Below are 27,981 nucleotides of genomic sequence, written 5' to 3' on the forward strand. Positions count from 1 at the left end.
AGTATGACCGGTTTAAGATGGCGGCCACATTTCTTGCGCCACAGCGGCCAATAGGGCATCTAGTCTCTATATGATGTCTATGCCTGCATCACTCTACACAGACTTATGCGCCAGAGAAACAAGTGCACCGCCATCTTTAGGATTTTGTCTTTGAACTTCCGTTTATGCGGTCGCTCTGTGTATTTCAATGGCATCGTAGTTCAGGAATAATTAACTGGTGAAGTGGATTTACTTATAGGCTAGTTAAGTTGACAAAAGTTATCATGAGCAATGTTTAAAGCAGAAGTCTTAGCATGTCAGTAGAACGGGAAGATTTTGAAACAAGCCGTTCATTCATATACGTTATATTGCAGTGAAAATACAAACCAGAAGACGAAAGACAATGTGCGCAGCGCTGCAGAGGGGTGGGGCTACATAAGGTAAACCTATAAAATATTGTTATACATTATTATACTATAATACGTTTCTCACTGACACGCCCCCAACTCGTTAACATCGGGGCTTAAAGAAAATCCAGTGCGTCCCACTCTGTTATTATGTGCGTTTAGCTTGTAAATACGATCTTTTCGACATAACTTGAATGCACCATATTATCTAGCATAAAGTGTTCAGTCTTTGCTTTATGTATTTCCCAGGCGTGTAAATCTGGTTCATGTGTCAGGAAACCCGATACCTGGCCAGATGTTAATGGCCATGGACCACTGGTTCTTTTGTGAGTTTTAAGAAACATTGAGTCCAACTGTATTTACCTTATAATCGTTTGTTAATCCCGTTTTCGCAGTTTGCTGCAGAATGTTTTGCCACTCAGTCCTGCTGGGGGGTTCTGGCGGGAAAGTGACGTCAATGTATACTATCGCGAGAGTTTTTCATGAGACGGTTACCTTTCAGGAGCAGAGAGACGGTGAGGTCACCTGACACGTGATGCTTTTCTCCGCGCTGGTCAGGACGGGCCAATAGCAGTCGTCTTTGATGACTGCAAAACTATTGAGATTGGTGTCACAACTCATAGCTTGCTCAGTATGCTAAAAACAACGTAAACTTTTCATTATTTTTTTTCTCCACATCTTACTATCAGTGAATGTAAGATTGCTCATGTTCCCCTTCTGAAAGAACGATACATTCAGCTCTATAGATAGCGGGAGTACCCGATTATAATTCTGCTTTTAAATGTTCATGTTTGTGGTAAAATGCATATTTTGATTAATCGATTCGTCAATAAAATGAACAATAACATCAGCAAGCTGCATTGTAACCCATATGAGGGTAAGTAACAACATTCGCAACTCCTAAACAATACATATTTAATACTTGATTATGGAATAATATCATCAGAGCCACTAGGATAATAGTAACGTTATAGTGCAGGTTTCTTAGAAATGTAATCTTTGTGTTTTGGTTTCATATGCAAAAATAAAGGCCATTTTCAGAAACATTTAAATTTCATGACTAAAAAGTAATAACATATTTTCCATACACAGTGAGTACAAGTTAGTGTACATATCTTAATTTCTTCTTTTTAGAAAATGTTTTTAAAAATATGTTTCTGGGTAACATTTATTTTACAAATAATACATTAATAATTAATAAATGAATCTCTATATTGTTCAGCCTGGCCTGAGCTAAAGCTTCCTGTGTCATAAAGTCAAATGATCGGATATTTGAATATTTTCTTTCCAAGGATCTCTTCCTTTTATTGAAGTTTTCTTCATTATTAAATCAGTAACTTACAGTTGATATTTGTGACTTGCAGAAGAAAAACATATATATCATTGCATGTTTGAGTTGCATTTTAAGAATAAATGTTGATGGTAAATATTTTTACTGCTGAACTCTTGACCCTATGTATTCTGTAGAATAAGATTTTCAATAAAATATTTGCATATGAAAGCTCATTGACTTTTTTTGTCTGACTTACATATTAGAACATGATGATGATCTAATATATTTGTGGTTGATTTTAAGCAATATTAGTATTATTGGGAATTGGCTAATCACAAAACATTTGACAAACGTGATTAATATGACTGACAGTAATGATTGTGCCTTTACGGTGTTTGATATGAATTATTGACAGATGATTCAGGGGCATCAAGGGTTTTGCTGAACTCAGGCTGTCAACCTGTGAGCCCAACCAAGAGGAAACACCAAGACTCTGATGAAGAACACATGCACAAAATGAGATCGCATCTGTACGTCTGCTGCGGCTCCGTTATTTACAATGCAGACAGTTTCTGCTATAGGATTGTTAAATAATTTCAGATTTTTTGCACAGCATGTCTTTTTTTCTTGTGATTTTTTTTAGGAGGAATCCAAATGGACTTGCGGTGAGTCCGGAGTCATGTAACTACAGTTCATTGGGACGCGTGTGTGTGAGCGCTCTCCATAGCCGGCGTGTGCTCCCACCGCTCCCCATTCCTGCAGTTGATCCACACAAACACGGCTCAGATCCTCCGCTCCTCTGCCCTGGATCCAGCACTAAACCCCAGCAGGTCAGGCTCAGCGGCCGCCTACACACTGATTAAACTAAATACACACTTTTATGTGGTTTACGCGTTTATTTACAGTGGCGCAGATAGGATTTTTTAACTGGGGGGGACCAAGCTGTCAGCAAATGATTAAAACTCAATTCGTTATTTTGCGTAATTTGGGCTTTAACTAGTGCTCAAGTAGTTACTTTGCGTAATTTGGATTAATGATTTGCACTAAAAAGCCATTGGGGGATTCTTATTTGAAATCATGGATAAACAACCATGAAACAAAGGTAAACAAAGGCCTACCTGATCACCACTAGCAATGCATGATCAGACTGTTATTTGACTAGTATGCCAATCAAAACATGTCTTCAGCAAAGTAGTTTTTGTGGCTGCCCTCCCGCAGATCCTCACTTGACTGACTAGGGCCTGTCTTACTGTCATCAGAAATCGCCTGCAGGCCAGGAGGACAACATTTTAAATCTTATAATTTCAGTTAACCCTCTATGCCTCTATAGAATTTCACAACAATGTGAAATACAACATATTCCTGAGAATTAATGGCTAAAACTACTATTTCAAAAATGTCTAAGAATAACTCAAAAATTTAAATTTAAGTGTTAATTACAAGTTTGTTGCAATTTATAGATTAGAAATATCTTTCAAATGATGAATAACATATTAAGAAATCTTTTTCATAGCCCATAATTTAAGTATCTATATCCTCCAGATTTAGATTCTCCAGTCCGTACAATAAAAAAAACATGATTTCCTGCTATAAGAGGATGTCAGAAGTTTATGTAGGCCTTTATTTGTTGTTTGCATAAACCTTGCACCACACAAATTTACTTATTATAATTATTTTTATAGTGGCTTACACGACAGTGAACATACCTCAGTCAATTTATACAGTACAATAGGTTAAATTATAAGATAAAACATTATTTCCTGACAACGATAAATTGTTTGGTTTATCCAACCATTCTTTTTGTGTTCATTCATTATTTGTCTCTGTTCACTCACCTAAATGCATAGTTATGGTCTCCACATTTTGCTGTGTTTACTAAGTGCAAAAGCCTTCTTACCATTATTGTCAGACTAGCTATTCCTCTTAACAAATCTAATCTGCCACATCTGGGAAAGTCAACAGGCATAGGATACTTACATTGTTTGGTTTTTGAAAAAATGAGGTGATTATTTTTTGTCTCTTCATTGCCTTTATGTGGCATTTATACAGTCGATTTTTTTCAGTTCAGAAAATCACCGACTCAGCTCAGGCATAGATGGTATATGATCACTATGGTTACCGGTCCGCTCCTACAGGCACGATTGAGGCAGCTACCAGCTCCTCATATCCTCCTCAGGAGTCGTAGCGCACACACACACACACAGAGAGTAAACGTCGGTGGCATGATGGCATCGTGTGTTTATTGACAAAAAGAACAGCGTGTAGTGAGAACGTGGGTACAAACAAAGTAATGGTGACCGGTGTAGATTATTATTGTGTCAGTCTGCGTCTGCCCCGACCCGATTCTGAAGCAGCGGCGGGCCGGGACACTACTTTGGCTAATGTACCTTGCGAAAACACTCGTTAATCCTCTGTTTTACCGATTTTTGTCGCCTTTCGTAGGGATAATGAGGGCCGGGGACGGATTGTGTCACTATGAATCTGGCGGAGTCATGTCCCCCCCCCGTCCCTAGTGCCATCTGCGCCCCTGCATTTACACGACAACAGCGCTTTGGGGGCTTGTCATCTCTGTAAACTACAAAAACGCCAATCTGTGAAAACGGTGAAGTCATGCACGTCTATAGGCTTTTCTTTCTTTTCTTTTTTTTTTGCAAATGAAAGGATACTGATATTAAAAGTAAGGAATAAGGGGGACATACACTGTAAAAAATGATTTTTTGGTGAAGTAAATACTACTGAAAAAAAAACAATGTAATTCACATGAAAAAGTTAGTTCAGGCAAGAATTAAAAAAACGAAGTAAATTCCATATCAGTACTTAATTCAAGCGAGTAGAAATGAAAGTGTAAATATCAACTCAATAAAATTAAGTAAAAATTACTCAACTTTTCTGATACTGGGTTTCCCATCATGCACTGGACCTTGAATAATTAATGAGGTTCATTTTTCAATGGTTTCCAGCTGTATTTACACTGTTTTATCATTGATTTTTGTTGTCAGTATTAGTAACTTGCCATTTTGTGACATTGAGTAAATTTTTTGCTCAAAATGACACATTCAAACACAAAAACGACCCATCAAATGTCACCGCCATTGTGTATTGTCCACCAAGTTTTAAGATCTTTGCATTCACATGATGCTTAACATCTGACGTGATGTAATGTAAATTACTTAGATGATCTAAGTAAAGCACATACTACAAATGACTAATAAAATTCAATATTATTGTTGTAGTGAAATGTAATGCAAAGGCAAAGGAAATTTCAACTAAATCGAAATTAATCCACCTTTTACTAGCCAAGTTAAAATTACTTATTTTCTTTGTTACTTTCACTTAACTAGGTTAAGTAAAGTTTACTTAATTCCATATTCCAAGTAAATTTAACTTGAAGATTTCTAATTAAAGCTACTGATAAATATGTTTAGGTTTTTACTTGGCAAATCTTTGTAAATTTACTATTATTTTCTGAGTGAAAAAAGTTGCCTAGCTTTTTTCAAGTAAATCCTACTCCAATTTTTTTTCAGTGTACAGACATCATCACATGTGGTTATAAGAATTACACAATATAACATTTTGTCATCCTGAAAAATCAAAGGTTCTTTACAACAGACTCAAGGATGATATAAGCATTTGTGTTCAAAGGTTTTGACATTTAGTAAAACGGGACTTTATATCAGAGGAGAACATTCTAAAATTGTGATTACAGTGAATGTTTCTGGCTTTGTGAAGATGAAATTTACCCAGAAGACAATGTAATAATACAGTATTATCAAGATTAACATCCTTAGAATGAAAATCGGACAAAACATGATAGATTGTCATTTATAGGCATGTTGCGATCGGCTCGAGTTCACTGTAGTAAAAGAATGCGTATGAGCACAAGTGCGTAGTCTTTCATAACAGTGACATCACCAACTTCTTTTCCAGCAGCTTAATAATAATAACACTGCGTTATTAGTCGTTTCCACAGACCCGTGTGGACGGGGATCGTTTTGATAATGTCTGTACATGGAAAACTCAAGGAAAGACTTCTCAGTTTTAAGCATATCATTGCCGTGTAAACGTGCCCTCAAATAGAAAAAGAGATTTTTTTAAAAACTTTAGCTTTTTTTAACTAACTTTTCCACCATCAACCCAAACTGTTCTCATTTCTTAAGGGTCAATGACAAATAAAGCTTTAAAAAGGTTTCTAAAAAAAATCATCCTTTCAAAATTGATGTTTTGTATATTTTTGAGTCAAGAACAATGTGTTTAAACAAGTTTCAATTGTTAAATAACATTTCAAAGTGTTTAAATAAATTATTACATTTATTTTATTATATATATATATATATATATATATATATATATATATATATATATATATATATATATATATATAAATAAATGTTTGGTTGTATCATCTGATATATATATATATATATATATATATATATATATACAGGTATATATATATTCCTAATTTTATTGCAAAATCTTAGTAAAGTAACTCTTAGACTGTCTACAGTGTCTCACACATTATTACTTTGGCTATTTTATTCATATTAATTTCTAATTATTGCATTCTAGTAGTCAGGTACATAGTATCTTTAGCATCTGATTTTACTTTTAAAAATAATCATACATGTATACCAGTAAATTAATTGAATCGTGTTATGATTCATTTTCATATATTCATTATTTTCACATCATATTATTATTTTTTTAGTCCTGCAATAAACAATTCATCTATGATCTACATAATTTCAAATGGAATCTCCAAATTAATAAAAATCAACATAAAGACAGTATTTATTTATTTATATATTTGTTTAATGGATTCTTTTTACTCAGCACTATTAATGAAGGCCAGTATCACCTTACGTTACTGCTATGTCTCTCTTTTTCTCAATTTATGGGTAAGAAATGAGTAAAAGGTATTATTTTAGTTGTTTTTGACCCATGTAACATGGGTGAATCGACTAGTAATGGTTACACTTAATTCATACAAACAAGATTAAAACACTGTCGGCAGCGAAAACTTCAAGCACATACAGTGGTGCCCCTCCATAGTTTAATCTGTCCCTTCACAGTTTTATAATGAACCTGAAAGACCTGAAAGATCACTAACATGTTTTTTTCGTCATTGCATTGGCAAAGCATGTCAATTGAACAGAAATCCAAATCGTGATCTAGCTTAGTGCAGTCATCACATGGCAAAGGCTGTGACCTAATGAAATAGTGCTGTTTTCTGAAGGAAGTGCACTGTTCACGCTAGCAGCGCATGACTGGTGTCTCAGAGCAGCTTCATTCACAGTAAATGCTGCATCACTGCATGTGCTGTGAGTTCAACCTGCAACTTTACTGTGTATGCAATTTCATTTACATACATTTTGTTCTTCCATTGATGTGACATTTGTAGCAATTTTGCACTTTGACAGTCAGTTTAAGATATAGGATATATTTGAGTATTGTATCTCTGGATAGTTTACAAAATAAAACTGTACTCTTATCATAATTGTCAGTAAGCGAAGACCCGCCCCCTTTAGTTACTGTTGCTATGTCTGACAAGCCACGCCGTTCTCACACCACACCATGTTCTCACACAGTGAAAAATACATTGCGGAGCAGAGGACACTGACAACACACTGACACAGGACAGACCAGCTTACTTTTGATATGAAACAAAAGTCTCACCTTTCAAATTTGGTAATTTTTGTTAAAGAAATTTAAACAATAAATACAGTTTTGTGGCTCTTTAATGTGTCTGACAGATCGCTGTAGAGCCTCAGGTAAAGCTGCTCGTGAACCGATCATCTCTTCCTTCTAGTTCATTTATAGCATCAGTTCACTATCTACTATCTTCTATCTCTTCTGACTGCTTTGTCAGACAAAAATGGCGGATTATGATTGGTCAGATCGCCTGTCAATCAAACTCCCTGTGAAGGGTATTGAATGATGTTGTTTTAAACCCCAAACTTTGTACTTAAAACATTATTCATTAACAATCATATTCAGTTATTTGTAATAAGATGTAATTATAAAAAAATAAAATGAGTTTCAATGCAACTAATAGCTAGTTTTTGATAGGAACTTGTAGTCAGAAGAGTCGCTTGACTGTTTTAACTACTTTAATTCATGAGTAGCTTGTCAAACTGCAGTTTCAGAGGGTTCTCAGTCCCACTTTATATTAAGTGTCTTTAATTACCATGTACTAACATTTTAATTTATCATTTGGCACTTATTGTGTACATACATGTTTTACATTGTACTTATATTTAAAAAAAAACACTTTTTGAAAAACAACATGAACCGGTACATCATACCTAACAATCTTTTTATGAGTACATAGTAGTTAAAGACACCTAATATAAAGTGTGACCGATGTTTCTTTAGTTGATTTGATAGTGGCATCTAAAATTATTTAAAAAATGATCATCATGGAAATAATTGAAAACAAATTTACCTGAAAAATAATATTTTAGAATAATAATAATAAAAATAGAATATTAATAGACAAAGCTTGATGTGTATATATAAATGTATTATAACAGTATTATTGATTTGACTGCAATGATGATACTATTGGATGACATAACTTTTTTTGCAGAACTGCTTTATAGATGAAATTAACTAATTTATTAATTGATGATCTTTACAAAAGAACTGAATCAACAGACTTTGGCTGAACAATGACACTGTTTTCTTTTAGAGCTGCTGTACAGCCGAAATGAACACTGTTTGCATCATTTATCATAATTTTCCTGTTATCACTGTAAAGCTGCTTTGAAACAATTTGTATTATATAAAGTGCTATATAAATAAAGGTGACTTGACTTAACAAAAGTTTTTAAATGATCTCAACACCTTTAAAAACACTGGTATTTATACAAATTTGTTTAAAAAAATGATGCCATAGTATTTTATTTAGAATTTCTTCTTATTAAAACACTACTTTCTTAGTCTGTTCGTGTGTGCGGACGGTTTTGCCACCTGACATTTTCAGGGTTTAAGATAAAAAAAAGAAAAAAAGAAATCTATTATTTGAATGTACTGAAAATGAATTCAAACTAAATAGGTTTCATAGAAAAAAGTGATGCATGTCATGATTTATCGAATAATTTTAAAAGGAAATAATGTAGTTGGACACAGATAAATGCACGTCGTGTCATTGACCCTTAATTGTTCCATTCGGTGCTGATCCGGCCCGGCCGCTACGGATATGGTTCACTGTGGGACTGAGAACAGACTCTTTGCAATCTAATACTAATGAGTAAGAGATGTAAATAGCGAGGATGATCAGAAATTTATTATAATTCTATTATTAACTTGTTTACTTCGCTCAATTAGGCCAGATACAGAGAAACCGGAGCCAGGCTCAAGTGTAAATATAACCGGAACCGTTCATCCTGATGTAGTCCGTGAGGTAGACCCCCAAATTTCAGAAATTAGTATCATAAGAGGGCACCAATGTTGCTCTTTTTTATTCAACAGACCACAAAAATGCATGATAGCAATTCTTAGTGGGTAGCTTAAGGTACAAAAATCACCAATTTTATGTATGACCCTCCCAAAATTTGGCGAATTCCACGTAAGGTCAGTTATTTCTTTAATTCATTATTTTTGGTACCAAAACATTTATACTTGGTGATATCTAGGTTAGAATATTGTCAAAACTTTAACTTGTTTCAATAATATAGTTATTATAATTATTTCTCTACATAAAACATAGTGGTGTACAGCTTTCACTCATTGTTTTAAACTGAAGACCAGTCTGTATATGCTTCCATGTAACAGGTAACAGAATGGATTTTGCAATGTTATATATTATACAATTATTGATTAATCTGTCAAGTCAATTCATTGTATGCTAATTACCATGGATAACTAAACAACAAGTGACGTGAATGCTAATTGTCCAAATTGTACATTTGTTGACTGTCCGTGTACTGGTGCACAGCAAAATACCCAGTGTTAAATGAACACTCCTGGTGTACATATAGGTCCAACTACAGGGTGTTAAAAATGAACACTGAGCAGTGTTGAAGTTAATGGGATAATTAAGTGATTCATTAAGTGATGATTGGCCATTAGTGGTGACACCTGATGTTAATAAGCAGAATCATTGAAGGAAAGTGAAACAATAAGAACGGAAAAGAAGAGAAACACAAGAACTACTAACTTCAAGCCTTTACACATTATTGCACTTACCAGTGTGACTTTATTTCTGTCATACATCTTTAAAAGTTATTGAGAATCAACATAAGTTTAGACGGCAATGTGTTATGGAATTTTTCATTTCAAGCCACCATTTTGGTGGTCAGTGTTTGTTTTAGTTGGGCTCTTGAACCTTTTCATTTTTATTGTAAGTTTTTCTCTGGCTGCTCCAACATTGTGTTTATAAAGCACATTTGTTATTGCATGAGAAAACCTGCTAACAATATGTTGTAATGATGGCATTATCATCACGTAGTGATCTTATTCACTGATGTCATTCAGAGTCTAAATATTTGACTATATGATTGATGTTGTGTTTTAGTATTGGTGATTGAAGCCCTGAGATTCTACAGTTTGAGATCCAACAGCAATATGAACAATTTTGAAAAATCTTTGTGCACTGGAGCTCTTGTGTTTAGACACACAAACATCAAGAATCAGCATATGAATCACAACAATGGTGACAATAAACAAACTAGTGACACACAGATCAACTCTGAACATCACAAAACAAGCTATTAAAGTCATAACAAAACAATAGCAAAAAAACATGCAAACAGGAAAAACAATGAAAATTACAGGACAATTCAGCTGTATAAATTTATTCATACTGCAATGCATGATGGGAGCCATGGATGCATTTTGATTGGTGGCTCCCATCATGCACTGCAACATGAATCTTTTGTGTGATTGTCACCATTGTTGAGATTCATATGTAGATTCTTGATGTCTGTGTGGGATTTTAAAACCTCCAGATTATTAAATCACTGCTAGAATTAGCTACTGAAATGAATATGAATAGGACCTTTGTATAATCAGTTTATAATGCTGGTTGAGTGAATCAGGACACTACAGGATTGTTTTTTCATAGTTTAAACATAACCATCATGACCTGGGCTGTATTTCCCAAAAGCATTTTACGCCTAACTTGATCGTAGAACGATTGCAACAAAAGGTCTGTACGATCAAATTAGGCTTACGATGGTTTCTCTTGCAGTAACACATGTGCTTTATAAACACAGAGTTGGAGCAGCCAGAGAAAAACTAATGTTAAAAAGCAAAGAGTCCAGAGCCCAACTAAAGCAAACACTGATCGCCATTATGGTGACATGAAACGAAACATTCCATAAAGCATTTCCATCTAAACTTCTGTTCAATATAAATAAGAATGTGTGTAGATGTATGACAGAAATACACTGGTAATAATAAGTACAATAATGTGTAATGGCTCGAAGTCAGTATTCCTTGTGTTTCTCTTTTTTCTGTTCTTGTTGTTTCTCTTTCCTTCAACGATTCTTCTTATTAACATTAAGTGTCACCACTAGTGGTCAATCATCACTTAATTAATCACTTAATTATCTCATTAACTTCAACACTGCTTCAGTGTTCATTTTTAACACCCTGTAGTTGGACCTATATGTACACCGAGAGTGTACATATGTACACTGGGGATTTTGCTGTGTGCTTGAGATATCTTTATATTAGATGCACACTATATACAGAAACACACATAAGCAGACATTTATTATATTACACTCCTGAAGGCAGACAATAAACATCAAATTAATTTACAGCTTGCAGAAATATGTATAAGCTTCAGGAACAGAGATCTCCTCAAAAGAAACGTCCTAAAATTGAAAACAAGTGTTTAATACACTGCACTGAAGAGGACCCAGAGAAGAATTTAACAGCACCAAAGGACTGGAATTCGTGGACAACATTGGTCAAGGCAGCAGAAATAAGAAATCATAAAGACATATTAGATTTGGCTGAGAGTTGTTCTGAAGGAGATGTTCCACAAATATGGTATCACAGGAGGTGCCGGAGTCTCTTTACAATGAAAAGGGATTTGGAAACACTCAAAAGCAAGCCATTAGACAGTACAGAAACAATGGCTAGAAGGTCCATACGAACTCAGAGCTGTAGTTCATTGGTGTATGAAAAAATCTGCATCTTTTGTGAGAAGTCTTCAAAGTTCAGACCAGGAACAAAAAGTAGAGAGCCGTTAATGCAGTCAGTGTCTTGGCAGTCTGATGCTGCAGTTAGGAATGCAGTTCTAGCCAACCAGTTTAAAAGAATGATTGCAGTTACTAGCAGAGAGCTGATAGCAGCAGAAGCTCACTACCACAAGAGTTGTTACAGGAACTATACTAGAGTCCTTACATCTCGTGATGCCCCTTCAGAGAGGTCAGTAGTGTCTGATGAAGAAAACAGGTATAAAGCCACAGAAGCAGCTGCATTTGACGAGTTGTCTGAATACATACGGGAAGAACTGATGGAACATCCTTGTGTTATGAAGTTTACAATTCTCACATGTAGAATCAGAGAGTATATGCACAAAGTGGCGTTGACACTCTGATGGAATCAACCATCAAGAACCTTAGAAGAAGATTAGAGGCAGAATTTGGTGATTCCCTACATTTTTGCAAGTCTAACAATGGCAGGTTACTGATGTATCCTGACACTTTGTCTATGGAGCATCTTGTTGTTGAGAACAGTGCAATACATGATAGCCTAGTCAAGAAACAACCTATACAGACCGCATAGAGGAAACCGCTTTGATTGTACGCACGGCCATCAAGAAAGAGAGGCCGTCAGTATCATGGCAACCTAATCCTTTTGAACTTGATCAGAAATCAGTAAAGCTGGCTGGTGAAATCAAAGAGTTTTTGGCTGTATTGCTGAGTGGTGACTCATTTGAAAAGGCTTCTGAAAAGGTACAAAGACTTGTCGTGTCTTTTGGACAAGATATAACTTATGCAGTGACTCAAGGAAGAATAAGAATGCCCAAGCATATTTTGATTCCTTATGCTATTAAGGCGCTTACAGGAAATGTTGAATTGATCCAAATGAAGAATCGCCTGGGACACTCTGTATCTTAAACTTTCTTAGAGGTGATAGATACAGCCTTGTGCCTGCAGAAATTAACCATGGCAGATGCTGCAGGTTTGGCTGTTCTTCCTAGCAACATAAAGTCCATTGTGCCTACGACATTAGGATGGGACAACATAGACAGAAACGAAGAGACATTGACAGGAGAGGGAACATCCCATAGGATCAATGGAATGGCAGTCCAGCCTTTGACAGAGGGTCCAACACTTCCACCAATGTCCTATGAAGTGCCCAAAAGGCAAATAAGTATCAAAGATGTCATGCCTGAGAACCTGCCTGTGTACAATGCCGGCGCTAAGGCCTCAGCTCCTACCATGGTCCATGAAGAAGTAGATTATCAAGAATGCAGGAACAAGGCCAGAATGAAGAATGTAGTATGGTTAGTCACCAAATGTCATGCTGAACAGAATCAACCTATTCCTGGGTGGACTGGCTTCAACATACGTACTAGACAGAATGTGACCGTTACACAAAGTAGCATTGGATATCTTCCTACCATCAATGGCCCTGCCTCTGATATGGCAACTGTACATGAGATATTTGTGCTGTCTCACAAAATCATGAAAACCCTCGATCTGAAAGAGATAATACTTGTATTCGATCAGGCCTTATATGCCAAGGCTACGGAAATTAAGTGGAAGCATAAGGACAAGTTTAGTGGGATCATCCTCAGACTTGGAACATTCCACACAATTTGCACGTGGATGGCAGTTATAGGCAAACGCTTTCAGGATGCAGGTTTGAGAGATTTATGCATTGAAGCAAGTTTGATTATGGAAGGCTCAGCTTCAAAAACACTGGAAGGGCGAAGCTACAACAGAGGTGTAAGAGTTCATAAACTGGTTTATGAGGCCCTCTTGAGAAAACTTTGGAGTCGTTTCAGTGAACAGGAAAACCTAAGTTCTGGAGTGCAAGATGCACCCAAGGTACTGAAAGACCTCAGTGATGACATTTCACCAGACACATTTGAGATGGTTGTCCAAAGTCCATCATTGATCCTGCTGTTTGATGAATTTGAGAAGTACATGGTACATACTCTATTAAGGACATTGAGAGACAAAACCGGGGCTCACAAAGTGGTACCCAGTTTCGCAACATTGTAGCAGGACATAGCATTACCCAATGGAGAAAGTTCCTTGCATCACCAAGTTACAAGAACAGTCTGGTAGAGTTCATTTGCAGCTACTGGAAAGATCCAGTACACAGAACCAAGCTTGAACATAGGACTATGTTTATTACCTGTGGTGAAACCTGCTGGAAGCTATTCAAAGAGGAAAGCACCTGTGTGGAAGAGCTACTGTCAAATCAGGAAGAGGCCGATGGTAGACTGCTGCTACATGCGGCCCATGCTGTTCCTAAATATGTTGGGAGATATATTGAACCATATTTGCACAAAATATTATTTTTGTGTTAATAAAATGTCAAAATTGTGTTATATTTTCTTTAGTTTTTTGTATATTTTCTGTCCTATATATGATTTTATTTTATTTTATTTCTCAGTAATATTTCATCATAAAAGAGAAGATCTAAAGCAATAGATATGTTAAAATAACACAGTTTATCAATATTGAGATTTATTTTGCATAATTAGATTTTTTCAGCACGTTTAAATGCAAAATTTGTAATTTTCATACCTTAAGCTACCTACATGGCACTGCTATCATGCATTTTTTTGGTCAGGGGGCATGTCTGTTTTGAGAAATAAGCATTAGAATTGGTGCCCTTTCTGATACCAATTTTCTGCCCGCCTCACGGACTAATGGTGGAAAGGCTGTTGAGTGTTGACTCTACATCAGTGACTCCACTTTTATAGGATGTGTTGGTGAATGTGTGCATATGCATTATCATGGAGAATTGTCATATTTCCGACATATTTCCGAACAGAATCGTCCATCTGTGATCACCTGTGCTCCTGCCACCAACCGGCCCTGCAGTCTGTCCAGCTGCCACATGTGTCCTAATGCCTGCACATCTGGATCCAGCAGCAAGACCAACGGTAGCTCATCTACCAATGACTGCGTAATCACAAGTGTGTGTTCTGAGTCTGAGTGAGCAGCACATCATTACCAGCTGGTGTGGTTATAAATCTTACAGTAAAATTATAAAACGGCTTCTCTTTATCCATTTGTAGGTGATAAATGGATGATTGATTTTTGAAATGGCTCCCATGAAAATCCCTAATGTATTCAGTGTTTTTGGTCCTCTGATCACGTGATCTCTCTGTTCCACAGACTCTGAGTGTGACCCTGTGATTGAGGAGCATTTCCGGCGCAGTCTGGGCAAGATCTACGAGGAGCCCGTCTCTAACCTGTCCATCACAGGCTCCGTCGACGACCACTTCACTAAAGCACTGGGGGACGCCTGGACACAGATCAAAGCCAGGGGCCACGACGGGACTGCACCGAACCACGAGGGGCGCTGTTAAACAACTCAAGCTCACACACGAACACTGTTCAGGTTAGATCTCTTCAGAGGTGTAGGCAAGACCCACACCATTGCAGCATTCATTTCAATACGGCTTATAGAGCTATAAATAACTATTTTCAATATGTCATGCTCTTTATATTTTCCATGTCTCTTTATCTAATGTGTGAATAACTTTAAGCAGAACTGCCAACAGAAAGCAGTGAGGATATAAACAATATCGCAAAATCTCAATGGACTGACACTTGTTGAGTCTGAGGAAACCTGACATGAAAAATGTTAACTTTTGATCCTTGACTTATCACTTGTTCAGTAAAGTCAAATAAATGAAAAGGCGTTAAAACAACTGTTAAATATTACTGAATTAAGGTTGCAATAAATACACCACCTTGATTTAAGAATGTGCTGCCTGATTCTTGGATAGACAGGCCTTGGTCTGGGTCTCGAGGATAGGTCTCTGTTCTGGATCTGGTCTTGAAGGGTCTAGTCTGGGTCTCGAGGATAGGTCTCTGTTCTGCACCTGGTCTTGAAGGTTCTAGTCTTAGTCTGGGTCTCGAGGATAAGTCTTTGTTCTGGATCTGGTCTTGAAGGGTCTAGTCTGGGTCTCGAGGATGGGTCTCTGTTCTGGATCTGGTCTTGAAGGTTCTAGTCTTAGTGTGGGTCTCGAGGATAGGTCTCTGTTCTGGATCTGGTCTTGAAGGGTCTAGTCTGGGTCTCGAGGATTGGTCTCTGTTCTGGAACTTGTCTTGAAGGTTCTAGTCGTGGTCTGGGTCTCGAGATAGGTCTCTGTTCTGGATCTGGTCTTGAAGGTTCTAGTCGTGGTCTGGGTCTCGAGGATAGGTCTCTGTTCTGGATCTGGTCTTGAAGGTTCTAGTCTTAGTCTGGGTCTCGAGGATAGGTCTCTGTTCTGGATCTGTTCTTGAAGAGTCTTAGTCTGGGTCTCAAGGATGGGTCTCTGTTCTGGATCTGGTCTTGAAGGGTCTAGTCTTGTTCTGGGTCTCGAGGATGGGTCTCTGTTCTGGATCTGGTCTTGAAGGTTCTAGTCTTAGTCTGGGTCTCGAGGATAGGTCTCTGTTCTGGATCTGGTCTTGAAGGTTCTAGTCTTAGTCTGGGTCTCGAGGATAGGTCTTGTACTGGATCTGGTCTTGAAGGTTCTAGTCTTAGTCTGGGTCTCGAGGATAGGTCTCTGTTCTGGATCTGGTCTTGAAGGGGCTAGTCTTGTTCTGGGTCTCGAGGATAGGTCTTGTACTGGATCTGGTCTTGAAGGGTCATGTCTTGGTCTGGGTCTCGAGGATAGGTCTTGTACTGGATCTGGTCTTGAAGGGTCATGTCTTGTTCTGGGTCTCGAGGATAGGTCTTGTACTGGATCTGGTCTTGAAGGGTCATGTCTTGGTCTGGGTCTCGAGGATAGGTCTCTGTTCTGGATCTGGTCTTGAAGGTTCTAGTCTTGGTCTTGGTCTCGAGGATAGGTCTCTGTTCTGGATCTGGTCTTGAAGGTTCTAGTCTTAGTCTTGGTCTCAAGGATAGGTCTTGTACTGGATCTGGTCTTGAAGGGTCTAGTCTTGGTCTGGGTCTTGGATGGTCTGGTCTGGTCTACCCTTTTGCTATAAATGTAAACTTTGAAAATGATGGCCAACCAAAGAAACGCTTAATTCTAGTTTTATTAACATTAGAGTGTCTTTAGGTTTTTCAGCAAGTGTCATTTGTTGAGGTGTTTCATGTTTGAGTTGTTGATCTGGATTTGGTAACAGTCATGATCTATCGAACAAACGTTTAAGTGCTTTTAACTAATTGTGTCCAATGTTTGGAAACTCCAAAATCAGCAGAAAAAAATAAAGATTATTATTTTATTGTTTGTTTTGCATAAAGAAAATGAACCCAAGAACAGAAAGAAATTGTGCTGTGACATTATTTTCATGAAATCCTCCCAAAATACTCAAAAAGTACAACAATTGCTTCCACGATAAATGCATACAGTTGCATTAAGATATGATTAAACAATGTTAAAAAAATCGAAATGGTTCCAAGCTAAATGCAATGAGTTTTTTTTTTCTTGCTCTCTTCTTTTGCATGACTTTAAAACTGGAATAGTTGGTGTTGGTTTGGTCTTACATTGACAAAACCATCAGAGTGAAGAGTATAAAGATACTGACATGATCAAGATAAGCCACTGCTGGAACAGTGTTTCTGTAAGTGTCATGAGTGTGTCGACACATGCTGCATCTCTGGCTTGATCGAGTTTCACTGCTATGACACATTCCTGCAATGATCAACAAAATTAAATCTAGCAAAGTGTTTTTTCATATTTTCGATTACATTTTTTTAATTTCCTTATCTATTGTCTTTCTTTTTTCCTTTTGTGAAGCAACTTTTTTTTCAGAATGTAAAATATGATGATCATTACACTGTGTGTGATGAATAAATATATAGTTTCTCATAGCAAATAGTCTGTCATTAACTGTTGTGTATACTCATCTTTTTCCTGGTAATGGAACCGTCATTTGTTCATTTATGTGATATACAGTATAACAGATGTAATAAGTGCTAACATGTTGAGTCATCTTTGCTAAACTGGTTCTTTAGTGTTGGATTGAACAAAGTCTCATAAGTTGCCTGTTTGACATGGGTAAAGCTACATTAATATGGAATTTATATATATATAGTACTAGTAATATAACTGATCTTGAAATGACAGTGGCTTTGCCATTACATTCAAGCGCCTAATTTATTTGTAAAATAGATCAATAAAAAATAACTATGAATGCTAGATTGATTTGTAACGTTGTAACTTTCTTTTTTCTTAAAGATATGTTTTATATAGTAAATAAAATCACTTCAAAGCAAACAATCGTGTTTCTTGAACATTTTCCTGCACACACATGTATCACTATTTAGATGTAGCGTCAATCCCATCAAAACCCTCTGACAGGATAGAGAGTATATGTTTTACAGAACCGTTATTGTTTTATATATGCTGTATTGGCCTCTCACGGTGATATCATTCATATAATAATTGAATTTTGCTTTGTAATAACATGTTAAATTTAGTCAAGTTTACATTTAAGGGCATCACTGATTTATTATCAGAATTATTATCAATGAAGCTTCTTATAAGCCTTCTTTAAAGGGGAAACACCCCCAAAACAGACTGTTTGAATCAGAGGATGGGAAACAGGGTGGGAAAAGGTCATAAAACATGGGCGTCGGAGCTATTGTATATGTGTGTATATGTCCACTTTTTATGACCAATGATATTGGACCCACTCACTTCTACCATCTCCAATTCAGCTTATATGTCTGTTCACTTTTCAGAGCGCCGTCAGTCAAATCCATTCCACTTGAGGTATGCCCTAATAAATTAAACTCCATTTCTGCCGAATCATTATATTTCTCAACGAGACACAACTGATGAAAATAACCGCCCGTTGTTCCTTCCAGGCAAATATTGCGTTGTAAACATCAATAACAGCTTTAAGTTGTCAATGTTGGCAAATGAGCATGGTATCAGCAGCGGATAATCCACGGTTAGCTGTGCATTTAATACACGACGTGTAGCGGAGTTTAGTTTACTTGTTAATAAAAAAGCACCAGAATACATGAAAGGGCATTTACTCCAGTAACATTTTTCTGGGGGAGGACACACACACTTTTATTTGCTTCCGACACCCATGTCATAAATCACTCAATTTTAAAAGGTTTTTGCCTCAAAAAGGTTTCACTTTATTTTGATGGTCTATTATATGGTCTATATGTTGTCTATAAGTAACATTGCACCTTCATGTCTACTAACTCTCATTAGAGTATTAGTAGAGGATTAGTAGACCGGTAGGGTTAGGGTTAGAATAAGTTTACATTTACTTGACAATGTTACTTATAGTCAGTATAGTGTCTGTTCGAGGACCATCAACATAAAGAGTTGGCAGATATTAAGCAGACACTCCACTAATACTGTTAGTTGACATGTAGTTGCAAAGTTACTTATTGCCTACAGAATGTTCAAAAGGGACCATCAAAATAAAGTGTTACCCAAAAAACTATAGTAATACTATAATTGCACCTAAGGGAACATAATAAAACAAAAAACAAAAACCACGTCATGACCCCTTTAACTGATATAGGATGGTAATAATCTGTACAATATTGTGAGCACAGTGTATATCGTTAGCGAACGTGTATGTATATCTATAAGCTAACACTGGTCTCTCACCAAGACACCTGTCCTGTTCTCCACTGGTTCTCCTCACACACACCTGAGTGTGTCTCCTCTGAGCGTTGTTCTGTCTAACATTAATCCTGGCCTGTCCTGGTCTCTCGGCTGCATAGCAGGATCATAACTGTGTGGCTGTGGTCCGTCATACGAGTAAGTATGAACAGTTTTCTGCGGGTCAGAAATGTCATTGTGATCCATTGTTTTCCTGTTGTTTGAATCGACCGCCCGTTACGTCACGCCCGCCACGCCCATTTTCAGATCCGGAAGTAAAATTTTCTCACAAAAACGACTCATAAGCCAATGTAGCATATTTATAAGTATATTTTAAAGAAAATCTAGTTCCTACATTATTTTTCTATACATTGACTCGTTGGGTCCTCTAACCTGCAATCTGGATGCTTATGTTCAGGTTCATCATTCACTGTCTCTCGTCTGCACCTCGTAGTGCTGAGCAAACATGGGTGCAGCATGTCATTATTACAATTCAGTTGATCAAAAATACAGTAAAAACAGTCATATTGTAAAATATTATTACATTTTAAAGAACTCTTTTCTATTTTAATTGGTTTTTAAAATGTAATTTATCCTGTGATGGCAAAGCTGATTTTTGTAATTTTTCGATGTCACATGATCCTTCAGAAATCATTCTAATGTGCTGATTTGCTGCTCAAGAAACATTTCATGTTATCAATGTTATGTTTTTGCTGCTTTTTTGTGGAAACAATTTTCATCCTTCTGGGACTGAAAATGCGGAGAAAAAGACTTGCAAGACCACAAACTGAGAACAGAGAGAAAGAGGTAGAAGCGACCTTAGGAACATTTCCTAATTTAGGTCACAATAAAACTAACCAGGCCGAGAGCAAAATGCACACACTGTGACTCGATCGAGAAGGCCATGATCAGTGAGAGCGAAAGAAGTGCAGCATTGCTGACAGGCGAGTAGAAGAAAACATTTTTAATCACACTTTTTCTAAGTAGCCTAATGCATTGATGTTTCCAGGAAGTATTGCTTTATTATACTTTCTGATACATTTAATGTTTAGCTTTCAAATATAGTTACTATATTATCTGGATGATCTGGTTTCATAGACAAGTAAACCCTTTTCGAACAAACGAAACAATGCCGTTGCGAGAAGGTAAAAATAGGAATATTATATATTGTAAGGAGGCACAATTGACTAGATGAGTTTGTATTTGTCAAAATGACAGCAAGGCGCCATCTAGCCATTGTACAGGCGTTGCAGGGACAAACCAGCGATGAGATTTCAGTAGATCATGCAGTTCAGCCTGTGTCTGAATGAGCCAGCAGAGGCCAGTGTAGACCTAGCATTGATTCATTCTGCTACATATTAAACAAAGAGATGCATTCTCATTCAACACAATGCTTATTAGCTATTATTGATATATATTGTTATGAAAAGCTTTGTCACCGTTACTATTAAATATTGTAAAAATTAAAACATTAAAATATGAATATATTTTTGAATATTGAAAACCACTTTGTTTTCTTCCCCAAAACTCAAAGGAGCAAATGAGCACCAGAACTGACCGGAACAAGATTTCCCAGCAGACGAGCTGGTTTCTCACGTCCTCACAGGCGTGCAGGGGACAGGCTTCGGCACATATCTGTCAAGGACATGGAGACACAAGCTTCAAGTGGAAACAGCACAGATCCAGGCCCATGCCTTTATATGGTGTAATATCAAGACATACATTTAATATTCACGTCATGTAAAGAGAGAGAGAATGCAGAAAATGAGCACATACAGGGTGGCAAAACAATGTGTGATGAGAGCACACGGATCTCTGTAAAAGAATGATGCATCATCTATGGTTGTGAATGTACAGCTTTACCATCTCATCGTTTCTAGGGTGAGACTGCCACTGGATTTGCATAATTGCTTGTAGATTATTTCAGCATTATCCAGCGCTCTGAAGAGGATGTGTCCGCATCCTAAGGGAAAGCACATCTAAAATAGATCCTATAAGGAAGTGCCGTACATGCACAAATGTGGGATTGTGGCCTGCAGGAAAACTTGAGTCATGCGGGCGAGATCCGACTCCTACGGCTGACAGCATACCGTGCCCTATTGCTCAATAACATCTCCACATCTATTGCTGGAGACTAAAGCTTCACAAACCTTATGCACTGGTGTGTACAGGGATGCGTCGAGGTTCTCGCAGAAGACTGACCTGATGAGGAACCGGAGCTTCATTCATTGTGTCAGCGGCACTGCTGGCAATGGCATAACCTCTATGAGAGGGTCAGTCCAGATCACGGTCTACGCATGAACACAAACAGAAGCTGTCAGCCCGTCTCAGCATCAGGCTCAGTTTCAGCAGTCTCTGCCTATCCTCGTCCTCATACACTCGTGCCGGACCTTCTGCACTACAACATTGTGCAGTTATTGATCTGTAGATGCAGGCATCGGTTTGTTTTAGACTATATATTAGAGATTAAAATGAATCATTATTCTCCCTTTCAATTTGATATACTTATACACAATGCATTCAGAAATTATTCACTTCATTTTTTCACATTTTATGTTGTAGCCTTGTGAAAAACAAAATAATTTAATGCATTTTACCATATCATTCTACAAATCATACCCCATAATGACACAGCAAAAAGAAAAAAAATGTGGATGAAATTCAAGTGATGTGCATTTTTCTCTTATAGACCTTATATGGGCAGGTATGTGCCTTTCCAAATCATGTCCAATCAGAGTAGAAACTAAACCATAAGTTCAAAAGAACTGCACACAGAGCTCAGAGACAGGGACAGCATAGATCTGGGAGAGGCTACAAAAAGAATAAAAAGCTAAAAGGCAAAATAAAGAGATATTCTCAATGAAACCCTGGTTCAGAGTGCTTAGACCTCAGACTGGCCTGAAGGTTCATCTTCGTACAGGACAACGACCCTCAGCGGCGCAGAGCCAATGCAAAGCAGGAGGAGGGGCTTAGAGACAACTGTGAATGTCCTTTAGTGACCCAGACAGCCTTTCTTCTGTGTGTGTGTGTGTGTGTGTGTGTGTGTGTGTGTGTGTGTGTGTGTGTGTGTGTGTGTGTGTGTGTGTGTGTGTGTGTGTGTCTGTGTGTGTGTGTGTGTGTGTGTGTGTGTGTGTGTGTGTGTGTGTGTGTCTGTGTGTGTCTGTGTGTGTGTCTGTGTGTGTGTGTGTGTGTCTGTGTGTGTGTCTGTGTGTGTGTGTGTGTGTGTGTGTCTGTGTGTGTGTGTGTGTGTGTGTGTGTGTCTGTGTGTGTGTGTGTGTGTGTGTGTGTTTGTGTGTGTGTGTGTGTGTGTGTGTGTGTGTGTGTGTGTGTGTGTGTCCATACAATATGAGGGTACATGTATTTTTTTGGAATTCATTAAAAAAAACATCTCACATATTTATAATAAATAATAATATATTTTATTTATAGGTAAGGACACCTTACAAGCATAATAAAACACATACAGCTCAACATACAGCTGGGAACATTAACCCCACCTTCCTTTTCAGACTGGCTTTTAAGCGATTATATTTAAGAAAAGATTTAAAAAATGGTAAACTATCAGTATTTCGAATGTCCTGTGGAAGCGCCTTCCATAAATGGGGAGCTGCATAACTAAAAGCTTGAGAACCCATGGAAGTCACGCATGATGAAGCAGAACAGCAGTGAGTGCTGAACAAGAGCTCAGTACGGTGGCCGAGAGAGCTCAACGCGCTGACAATGAAGAAAACATATGAAGGTATATTTGGTGCAAGTCAACTGAACGCCTGTGACAGTGAAATTTGTAGAGAATAACCACACGTGTATCAGTAAATTTGAAGTCACAGAGAGAAATGTTTTAACAGTTACACCTTCTCAAATTCTTCATAGCAGGTGCACAAATACTATTCTACAAATCACAAATTAAGAAACTCGTACACTCACATTTTTGCAACAGTTGCTGCAGTGAATATGGTGCAAAACACATTCACACACACGCATCAAAAAATGTGATGTCACAGAGAAATTTTGCTCATCCTCAAATCAGTATGTGAATTCATCCAATGAGAGTTGCACACTTGTAGAATATTCTTCTCACAAATGTCTTATATATTTTTCTAGCACAAACACAAGTACATAACTACAGCTGCCTGAATCTGCTGCGACGTAACTCAAACACTGTTTTTCGCTTTCAAGTGACAAGTTTCATGCGCTCTCCATTTTGCACCACTGATCTATGTGAAATGTGTGGCAAAAGTGAGTTGTGCATCTATAAAGGCAGTGGGCAGAGCCTACATGAATATTCATGAGTTCCTGGGCAGGCATGCATGTGAAACTGCTCATTTCTCAGCAGGTTTAATGGATTATTTCAAAAAAGGTAAAATAGTTTCACCGTGAACTTAAAATACAATTGTGTATCGTTTCATAAAGTTCATAATGTTTTTATTAGTTTGCACGTTTTGTGCATTCGTTAATGACTAAATGATTGCATGTCCACATGAACCTTAATGGCCGTCAGATGAGGTCAGGAAAGACCACATCCGGAAACACACGGACGAAAAGACATCTTGAAAAGGACGCTTGACAACCGCTCAGCTCCGAAGCAAAACATGAATGAAGTGACTAATGCTGGTCCTATTTACCCGTATGTCCGGGTAGGTGTGACTCGGCATGCAAATCTCACTGGTTCAGTGGTTCGTTCCCACTAGGAATCGACTGGAATCGACTGAGCCCAGTCGAGACCCCAATACGCCAGTATCGCCGTAACGTCTGACGTGACTGACTGAATGGGAACTATAGTTAGAGAGGGGATAAATAAAAGAGGGCCCAAGACAGAGCATTATGGGACATCAGCAGTAACTTGGAAGAGCTTTTATGGAACAGTTTAAGCTAAACTGAGTGCTGATAAGATAACTATCAACTATCAACAAACACTATCAATTGCTGCTCTTTTAGATCGAGATCGATATAAATAAAAGTCCAGAGTCAGCTGCTGTAATAATAATTATAAATCACTGGAAATCTTAAGGTATGATATGTATATTTATGGAAACCAGGCTAAAATTGTTAATAGTGATTATTGTCTTAGACGTGACCTGCAACTGAGCTGCATTAATCCTTTCTAATATTTTTGAAAGAAACAAAAGGTTTGAAATGGGATGGAAATAATCAAAATTAATGGGTTGCCCCTGGTTTCTCAACTGCAGGAGTTTATATTGCAGTTTTAATTGAAGAAACCATACAAGAGATAATCGAAGCGTGATTGATTTCAGCAATTAATTATGAAAGGGAAGCTTTGACTGAGTAGGAAAATGGTCCAGTTGACAAGTCGTAAATTTAGATAATAGATTCAAATAATAAAGGTTATTTCATCAGTGGTTGGAAGTTTGAAAGTGGACTAAGTAAAGAATAATTATTATAGCAAAAAAACTAGGATATAGAGAATGACAGCATACGTTTGAAACAGAAAGTTGCTGATGAAAATTTTAAAATTTTGTATTTAAAAACATCATAAAAGCATTAGTATACAGTGAAAGAGAAAGAGAGTACATATGATGAAAGATAATCCAATAATAGATAAAAAGGACCTGCTAAATTATTAAAAGTGATCATTGGGACGAGATCTGTGAATTAGACTACATGATGATGTCATCGTCGCTAAATAACCAATAGATCATCCACAGAAATTTCCTTGACTTTCTTTGCCACAGCCAAATGTGCCTAAACACACAGTTACAGCAGCCAGAGTAAACAAATGTTAGAAAGCCAGGGGTCAAGAGAAACTAAACAAACACTAATCATCATAACGGTGACTCCGCATGAAATGGTCTATTGTTTTCCTAAAGCTCTTTTGTAAATCTAACTTTTAGTAAATCATGCTTGAGAAATTTAAGACAATCAGTTTCCCCTGTAAAAACATATTGCCTTAGATAAAGTTAGTAATTGTGGCAGTTATTTGCATCAGAATTTTGAGTATTTTGTGTTTGACCAATTAGACTATTAGACCAATAACACCAATTAGACCAACAACTTTCCCCTTAAAATCAACTCAAATACTATGTTTAGCAGAAAGAAAACGTCTCGGTTACGTATGTAACCCTCGTTCCCTGAGTAGGGAACGGAGACGTTACGTCGGATGACGGAGAATGGGGGTTTCGCCTAGAAAGCCAATCATCTTCGTGTATTATAAAACGAGCCAATGGCGATGAAATGCCATGGGTCTGCGGAATTTGCATAGCGTATCTCCGCCCCACCTCGTGGGTATAAAAGGAGGACGCCTGCAGATATGTCTTCGCTGAGGAGCCGAGACTGAACCCAGGCGTCTACCCAGCGGTAGAGCGGAAGTGTCAGGGAGACGTAACGTCTCCGTTGCCTACACAGGGAACGAGGGTTACATACTTAACCGAGACATTCCCTTTCGTTGTCACTCCGAGTTACGTCGGATGACGGAGAATGGGGGTCCCCGTGTAATCACGCCACCTTCACAGCTGTCTTCCAGTGCCTTGCGAAAGTCTGATCCCCCTGTCGTGATACTGGCACGGACGAAGGAGTCCTACTTAGCACAGGAATACCAAGGTACACTGGGAAGCGTATCTCAGAAGAAATTTGCTGCAGGGAGGACTTAAAAATACACATATGGCCGGAGGGCTACATATGGAGGAACACTGGAGTGACCAGCCCGTGGGGTGGCAACTTTACAACTCCAGGAGAGGCAAGGTGACTTGCCGAGGGAAAGACACATGCTCAAGGAGGCTTACAGTGGAAATACACATGTGGGGGTTACTCAGGGGAGGAACCAAGCACACGGAGGCACCTAGCTGACACACAGGCAATAGACACTGTGGCCAGCGTCAACAGTGCTGGAGGAACTCAGGGCTTCAGAGAGGAAGGCTCACCTGAGGAATAATCGCACGTATCAAGTCCGTGGAGTGGAATGGCGAGCAAGCGAGGACACCTGAGCGGGTCCAGTACTAGCTGACTGAAGCGAGTACACGAGAGGACACAGGCTCCACTCGGAGATTATAGAATCTGGCGAATGTGTTGGGTGTCGCCCAGCCTGAAGCTCTACAGATGTCTGCCAGCGAGGCGCCATGCGCTAGAGCCCAAGAGGAAGCCAAACTCCGGGTGGAGTGGGCTGTCACACCAAGGGGGCACGGTCGGCCTTGCTGTTGGTAAGCCAAAGCAATGGCGTCCACTATCCAGTGAGACAACCTCTGCTTTGAGAGAGCCTTTCCCTTCAGTCTCCCACCATAACAGACAAAGAGCTTGTCTGAGGTCCTGAAACACTGCGTTCTGTCTACGTAAGCACGGAGAGCGCGTAATGGACAGAGCAGAGTACCAGTTGACGAAGAGGTTCCACTTCAACGCATAGACATGTCTCGTGGACGATGCTCTAGCGGAAGTGATGGTAGCTGGTGGCAGGGTACTCAAACCTGCCTCGTCCCGTCCAGGAGCCACACGTGGAGCCTCCAAAGATCGGGTCGAGGGTGCCATAGGGTGCCCCGTCTCTGAGAAAAGAGATCCTTCCTCAGAGGAATTGGCCAAGGAGGTGCTCGCGAGGAGTATCAGTTCGGAGAACCAGGTCCGGGTGGGCCAATACGGCGCAACCAGAATGACCTGCTCCTCGTCCTCCTTGATCTTGCACAAGGTCTGTGCGAGAAGGCTCACTGGGGGAAACGCATATTTGCGTAGGCCCCGCGGCCAGCTGTGCGCCAGTGCATCCGTGCCGAGGGTGCCCTTGGTCAGGGAATAGAACAGGGCGCAATGGGTCGAATCGTGAGAGGCGAACAGATCTATCTGTGCGTCCCCGAACTGGTCCCAAATCAGCTGAACCGACTGGGGATGGAGTCGCCATTCGCTGGAGATGGGCCGAAACCGTGACAGCTCGTCGGCTGCAAAGTTCCGATCTCCCGGAATGTAGATAGCACGAAGAGACCTCAGGTGCTTCTGACTCCATAAGAGGAGGTGGCGTGTGAGTTGCGACATACGGCGGGAGCGTAGACCACCCTGACGGTTGATGTACGCTACAGTCGCGGTATTGTCTGAACGGACTAGTACGTGTTGACCCCTGAGCAACGTGAGAAAGCGGTGCAGGGCAAGGCGTACTGCCAGCAACTCGAGGCAATTGACATGCAAAAGGCGCTGGGGTCCTGTCCAGGAGCCCACGGCAGCATGTCCGTTGCACATGGCGCCCCAACCCGTGGAAGAGGCATCTGTGGAGACAACAACATGCCTGGAAACTCGTTCTAGGGGAACTCCGGCCCGTAGAAAACTGAGGTTCCACCACGGAGTGAAGGTCTGACGGCAGGTCGGAGTCACTGGGACTCGGAACGTGCCATGATGCAAACCAATCCTGTGGCCGCACACATTCGAAAATGCGTTTGGCCGTGAGCATCTTGAACGACAGCCTGTGAAGGGAGCGGTTCAAGACGCGTAGATCCAGGATCGGCCGTAACCCACCGGTCTTCTTGGGGACAATGAAGTACGGGCTGTAAAACCCTGACTTCATCTCGGCTGGAGGGACAGTCTCGATTGCACCCTTCGCCAGCAGGGTGGCAACCTCCGCTCTCATGATAGGGGCATTGCCACCGACCATAGTGAAGCGAACTCCCCTGAAGCGGGGAGGAGAC

The 27,981-nt window shown here is 39.0% G+C and overlaps 1 protein-coding gene across 6 annotated transcripts; it reads left to right on the plus strand.

The window, feature by feature from the left end:
- The first annotated feature begins 898 nt into the window (after nucleotides 1–898).
- Nucleotides 899–18,016, plus strand: LOC143733415 (transcription cofactor vestigial-like protein 4). Of its 6 annotated transcripts, XM_077225121.1 has the most exons (9): nucleotides 900–1,263; nucleotides 2,075–2,189; nucleotides 2,303–2,489; nucleotides 14,632–14,776; nucleotides 14,979–15,896; nucleotides 15,954–16,265; nucleotides 16,323–16,411; nucleotides 16,583–16,667; nucleotides 16,725–18,016. In XM_077225121.1, exons 1-5 carry the CDS (start codon nucleotides 1,188–1,190, stop codon nucleotides 15,170–15,172), a joined length of 717 nt encoding a protein of 238 aa, XP_077081236.1. In that variant the 5' UTR covers nucleotides 900–1,187; the 3' UTR covers nucleotides 15,173–15,896; nucleotides 15,954–16,265; nucleotides 16,323–16,411; nucleotides 16,583–16,667; nucleotides 16,725–18,016. The 6 variants fall into 6 exon arrangements, with proteins under 6 accessions (XP_077081242.1, XP_077081236.1, XP_077081237.1 ...); XM_077225122.1 differs by lacking the exon at nucleotides 16,323–16,411 and having other exon boundaries at nucleotides 16,552–16,667; XM_077225124.1 differs by lacking the exon at nucleotides 16,323–16,411 and having other exon boundaries at nucleotides 16,552–16,609.
- The last annotated feature ends 9,965 nt before the right edge of the window (nucleotides 18,017–27,981 follow it).

This window comes from Siphateles boraxobius, unplaced genomic scaffold, assembly GCF_051911475.1.
Source record: "Siphateles boraxobius isolate OS27281-9 unplaced genomic scaffold, OSU_SipBor_1 99, whole genome shotgun sequence".
Lineage (NCBI taxonomy): Eukaryota > Metazoa > Chordata > Actinopteri > Cypriniformes > Leuciscidae > Siphateles > Siphateles boraxobius.